The 6,626-nt window shown below is 34.5% G+C and overlaps 1 protein-coding gene across 2 annotated transcripts in view; it reads left to right on the top strand.

Annotated features, from left to right (window-relative positions):
• Positions 1–6,626, top strand: part of LOC106473179 (oviduct-specific glycoprotein-like) — a 34,109-nt gene that overhangs the window by 6,105 nt on the left and 21,378 nt on the right. For both annotated transcript variants that reach the window (XM_022401667.1, XM_022401668.1), the window contains exons 2-3: positions 6,032–6,080; positions 6,248–6,430. In XM_022401667.1, coding sequence (XP_022257375.1) covers positions 6,032–6,080; positions 6,248–6,430 — 232 coding nt within the window. The remainder of the gene's footprint in view (positions 1–6,031; positions 6,081–6,247; positions 6,431–6,626) is intronic.

Below are 6,626 nucleotides of genomic sequence, written 5' to 3'. Positions count from 1 at the left end.
ACCACAGAAGTTCCTCTTCTAAAGTGTTTCAGCTGTTGTGTGGGTCACTCTTAGTTTATCTGTCAAACACTACCACAGACCACACAACAGCTGAAACACTTTAGAAGAGGAACAGTGTTTGACAGATAAACTAAGAGTGACACCACAGACTACACAACAGCTGAAACACTTTAGAAGAGGAACAGTGTTTGACAGATAAACTAAGAGTGGCACCACAGACCATACAACAGCTGAAACACTTTAGAAGAGGAACAGTGTTTGACAGATAAACTATGAGTGACACCACAGACCACAAAACAGCTGAAACACTTTAGAAGAGGAACAGTGTTTGACAGATACACTGTGAGGTTTATAAAGTGTGAGGTTATTCAGTAATTCTGTAAGATAGTCAAAGTTTTGTTTGTTTGTTATTAAACACAAAGCTACACAATGAGCAATTTTACTGTGCTTACCGCTGGTATCGAAATCCGAATTTTAACGTCCAGCGGGAGGGGTGGGGGTGCAAGAATCATTGATTGCATTTTATTTATTTTATCTTCTGGCTGAAGACGTCAAGTTTCATCAATGTAAAGTTGATATATAGTTTACTAACGACGAGTCATAAACGTACAGTTGGTATATAGTTTACTAACGACGAGTCATAAACGTAAAGTTGATATATAGTTTACTAACGACGAGTCATAAACGTACAGTTGATATTTAGTTTACTAACGACGAGTCATAAACGTACAGTTGATATATAGTTTACTAACGACGAGTCATAAACGTACAGTTGATTCGTCGTTAGTAAACTATATATCAACTGTACGTTTATGACTCGTCGTTAGTAAACTATATGGTCATAAACGTACAGTTGATATATAGTTTACTAACAACGAGTCAGAAACGTAAAGTTGATATATAGTTTGCTAACGACGAGTCAGAAACGTACAGTTGATATTTAGTTTACTAACGACGGGTCATAAACGTACAGTTGATATATAGTTTACTAACGACGAGTCATAAACGTACAGTTGGTATATAGTTTACTAACGACGAGTCATAAACGTAAAGTTGATATATAGTTTACTAACGACGAGTCATAAATGTAAAGTTGATATATAGTTTACTAACGACGGGTCATAAACGTACAGTTGGTATATAGTTTACTAACGACGAGTCATAAACGTAAAGTTGATATATAGTTTACTAACGACGAGTCATAAACGTACAGTTGATATTTAGTTTACTAACGACGAGTCATAAACGTAAAGTTGATATATAGTTTACTAACGACGAGTCATAAACGTACAGTTGATATATAGTTTACTAACGACGAGTCAGAAACGTAAAGTTGATATATAGTTTACTAACGACGGTTTATGACTCGTCGTTAGTAAACTATATACCAACTTTACGTTTATGACTGTACAGTTGATCGTCGTTAGTAAACTATATATCAACTGTACGTTTATGACTCGTCGTTAGTAAACTATATAGTAAGGTTCAATAATCTATTACAATATATATTTAATTTGATACTTTGCCGTATTTTAAATTCGTCCCTCCGGTGGATCAGCGGTAAACTTACAGACTTACAACGCTAATACCCAGTGTTCGATTCCCCGCGGTAGACAGAGTGCAAATAGTCCATTGCGTAGCTTTGCGCTAAAACGAACACAGACAGACTCGTTTATATCAGAAACTGCGGGTTAATCTTGAACGAGTTTATTAAAAAACGTTTGATATTTAAATTAAGGTTATGTATTTACTTACTGCTTTAAATCTACTACAGTCTATTATAGAATACAGAAAATGTGTTATGGTTTTGTGCTGGTCATGAGAACCTTTTAATAATAACATTAAATTTTATTTGAAGCCTGCAGTGGCTCCGTTTTACAGTTTACTTAGTTTCACGGCGAGTTTTATATCATTCATTTACTGTATCACCAGTTTCACGAAAAACGCCTAGACCAAGTCAACTTCTTTCTAATATATATACATTTTTATTCTAGTTACGAACGAAGTAACACTTGAGAAAATTGTAATCAAATAAACAGTGGAAAATTATAGGATTCTCTGCGTTATGTACAGGTCTTTATCAACCAATCGGAAAGAGTGACAATAATCCAATTCGTCATAGTATAACTCAAGATCTTAATAGGCTGTTTCCAATATAAACAAAAAATAGGCTTAATAACTGTGTATCTCCAACAGCTCGTTTGGCTGTTTTTTCCACATATTTATAATGGTGACTATGTATATTTATAAACAAGCACATTCATTCATACATACTCTTTAGCTCGCCCGAGATAAGAAATATGCCCTAGTTTTCGGACGTTGTTCCTGTATCGTGTACACACAGATACAGTAAGATACTTTCTAAGTATTCACTATCCTCACTACGAAAACAACATACACCAGTTTTTTTTTTCTTCTTTTGCTCCACCCATTATTACCTTTCCTTCGGTGTCAGTGAATGACCTTAGTTCTACAAACTGGCCGCCAGGTAGATAAACCGATCATCTAGATCTTTATTCTCACGATGTCCTACTTTTGTTCTTATATTTAGATAATACCTTTAAGGCAACTGTGAAACTTTGTATTACGAACACCAGAAATTATTGAATATGAATATTTATTTATACTCCAGTAGTTGAGGTTTTATCACAAATAATAATCTTATGTTTGTTTTCTCCTCTAATCAAAGTTTGGATAAAAAAAAAGTAGGGGAGTTTGTTGTTAAACACAAAGCTACACAATGGGCTATCTATGCTGTGCCCATCACGGATATCGAGACCCGCTTTTACGTTACAAGCCTTCATACTTATAGCTGAGTCACTGGAGGAAAGGGGGAGAACATTTGAGAGTTTACAATTAATAACACTTAAGCCCAAAGTGTAGGTAAACGGAGAACATTCCTGAGTTCAAAATTAATAAGACTTAAGCCTAAATTGCAAGTAAACGAAGAACATTCACGAGTACAGAATTAATAAGACTTAACCCTAAAGTTCACAATTAATAACATTTAAGCCTAAAGTGCAGGTAAACGGAAAACATTTGTAAGTTCAGAATTAATAAGAGTTAAGCCTAAATTGCAAGTAAACGAAGAACATTCACGAGTACAGAATTAATAAGACTTAATCCTAAAGTGCAGGTAGACGGTTAACGTGAATTCACAATTAATAACATTTAAGCCTAAAGTGCAGGTAAACGGAGAACATTCCTGAGTTTAGAATTAATAAGCCTAAAGCGGAGGTAAACGGAAAACATTTGTAAGTTCAGAATTAATAAGAGTTAAGCCTAAAGTGCAGGTAAATATAAAACGTTAATATTATTTTGAAACTGCAGGACATAGCAGCGCACCCAACCACACCCCAGATAAACTGTAGGAACTTCTATGTTCCATGTGCCAAGTGGTTTGACCTACTTTTCAAGATCGTTTCAAGAAAAACATAACCTGAGGAATTCAAGCAGTTTTCTTTCTGTTTTTTTTTCCTGACATGATTAGTAAGATGTAAACGTACGTGATGTTGCCAGTATATTTAAGGTAGAAAACAAATCTGATGTTTGAAATAATATATTTTAATTTTTGTTTAGTTTCATAAATTCCTTCCTTGACAGTTTTAGTTATTCGTGTTTGTTTTAAATGGAGGGTTCAAAACTCCTCCTGAAGGTGGAACTACTTAGTTATTGTAATGGTTAATTATAGTTTGGGTAACACAACTTTTTAATTGAAATTAAATCAACTTAACCAAAATTATCTGGCATGCATAAGCTTAAGACAAAATGAAATTAAAGCGCCTATGGATTGTGTTACTCACAGATTCACTGCTAAGCTTCAAATAAGAACAGCAACCCCAATAACTGGAGGAATATCAGAAAGTGTCTTATTTGGTTAAAATAAGTTTCTTATCTGAATGAGTTGAAAAAGAAAGATTGAACAGAATTCTGGTTGGTCAGAAGTTCAACTTCAGCTAGAAGTGAAGGTTTGAAAGTTATAACACTGTGATTATAATTATGATATTCTCCAAAAGAATATTTTTGACACAAGTTGTAAAACCTATTGCCCTTGTGAACATCTCAATTTAGCAGATTTTATACGAGGCATAAACTTGACTAACATTAAGCCATGCTTCTCACTGCAACCATTGCTTACCCTTGACCCCAGTTAACATAGCTGGCACTCACATACTCCATTGTGTGGTTGATATGAAAATAGAACTTGGTCCCAGTGGGGAAAGATGAAGGTGAAATCAGATCAGCCACCTTGCAAGTGTCAGCCTCTAACCTTTGGCCATGACTTCCAGATGACTTCACTTTGGCACAAGCAACGTACAACTAAAGCAACAACAACGCAATGCCACAGGGGTGTGCTTTCCTGCCTCAGGACATACGTTCGGAGTCTGTTTTAGCATATATTCTGTATCCTGCACCAAAACAAAAATATAATATTGAACAACGTCGCATGCTTATGACATATTTCAATCTGTATGATTGAACGTATTACATCTAAACTAAAGCACTGGACTCACCAAACATACTTTTTGTGTGTTTGTTTGTAGTTAAGCACAAAGCTACACAATGGGCTATCTATGCTGTTCCCACCACAGTCATCAAAACAGAGTTTGCGTTATAAACTTTCGGACTTGCTGCTGTGCAACTGGAAGGAATTGTGTGTGTGTGTGTGTGACACATAAGCTACTGGCAGTGGGTTTAATTTCTACTAACGTATAGCCCGTCAAAAATGACGGAGCAAGTACTACAAACCCCACCCCACAGTACACCCTAAGTTCCTAACCTCACATTTCATAGCTAACTGAAATAAATGAATTTTGCAAAATCAAGCTTGATCAACAAAGAGGCAGTCACACGTTGAAAAATTCCTTTGTGAGCCAATCAAAATTAAGATCGTCCATGACATGAATTCGTGGCGTATTCATAGAATAATTATTGGTAAAAATCAGTTAGATTAACAACTTCTAATAAATAGAAAAGCCAGAGCGTTTTGGTAACACTGCGTTTTAACAATGGCTTTTATGTCAGGTTGATTAGCAACAAAAATATAACCTAATGTTGTTGTTAGTCTATGTACTGAAAGTATAAAATGAAATGTATAGACAAAAAAATTGGAAAAATATTTGTTGATTTCTTAATTTAGAGTCTTAGTTGATTAAAGAGGTATGCTTTTTTTATTAAAAACGTTGGTGATATAACAGAAAATAGCTTAATTCAGAAACGACTTAAGTTTAAAATTGAATCGATATTTTTACTTTCCGTGATAAATTTTATACACTGGCTCTAGTCTAGGTGATCCTACACTAGGTCTTTACTTTGGGCTTATTATACCAACACTCACTACACTTATAAGGTTTCACGATACACACACACACTTTGCACCCCCGTCAGTAAAATCGTAATGGGCAGATAGTAATGCATTTTGGCTTTTATTACTCCTCCAATTTTGAGAAATCAAGTGTGACGTGTCACATACTGGCTTTTATTACTCCTCCAATTTCGAGAAATCAAGTGTGACGTGTCACATACTGGCTTTTATTACTCTTCCAATTTTGAGAAATCAAGTGTGACGTGTCACATACTGGCTTTTAATATAAGTTAGATAGACATTTCCACCCACTTATTAACACTTAATTTTAATCAAATTGTAAATATCCGTTAGTAACATTACCAAAAACATTGGGTAACACTGTTTTTTCTTTAACATAAGCTGTCCTGTTACTTTCATCTACTAACTTACAAATATTTCACTTTCCAAAGTATTTTCTCACCAACATCAATAACAGTATTGGTTACACATTAATAACCACAAATTCATCATCTTAACATCCGAATCCAATTCTTTATTCTTATTCCTTTATAACCCGAGAACTGTGTTCTCTCTATATTTGATTCATGAATGATATAAACACCCATTAACGGTAGCACATGTAATTCCCCTAGACAGGTGTGCTGTAACTTATACGTAGCATAAAATGTCCGTAACTTCTATTACTTGTGTCAATATTGATGTTTTTATTTTGTTCTGATACAGATGTGGTGGCGCTATTTACTCTTTCTGGTAGGGCTGACGTCACAAGCCTGTAAGTATACAGCCTGAGTATTTTTATTCACTTCCCTCAAACTCTGTGAATTTATACTTAATTCAGTAAACGACTGTAAATAACATTTATTTTGACAACTTTTAAACAACCGAAACTTTCTTGAGTTACGTCCAATTATAAAATAAAGTTTTGTTTTAACATTTTAGGTGCTTCAGACCTTAAACTGGTGTGTTATTACACGAACTGGGCAGTCTATAGACCTGGACTAGCTAAATTTTCTCCAGAAAATATCAATCCATTTCTGTGTACTCACTTGATCTATGCTTTCGCTGGTTTTGGCAAGGATTACGAGTTGAAGCCTCTCGACTCATACAATGACATTGAAAAAGGTGAGGAAGATTATACAGAGTTCTGAATATTTTAGTTAAGATCGGTACACTTAGTTATTATAAACTTTGATTTTGTCTACTTAGATGCTTATGTATTATATCAACGAAAACCTCTTTATGTAGACGCGAATTCTTTGCTTTGATAATTAAATTATATTTCAAGTTTCATAAGTTTGAAACCGTAATGTATTGTGAA

The sequence above is a fragment of the Limulus polyphemus genome, unplaced genomic scaffold, assembly GCF_000517525.1.
Source record: "Limulus polyphemus unplaced genomic scaffold, Limulus_polyphemus-2.1.2 Scaffold5950, whole genome shotgun sequence".
NCBI classification, from domain to species: domain Eukaryota; kingdom Metazoa; phylum Arthropoda; class Merostomata; order Xiphosura; family Limulidae; genus Limulus; species Limulus polyphemus.
This window is presented reverse-complemented; position numbering and strand designations above follow the sequence as displayed.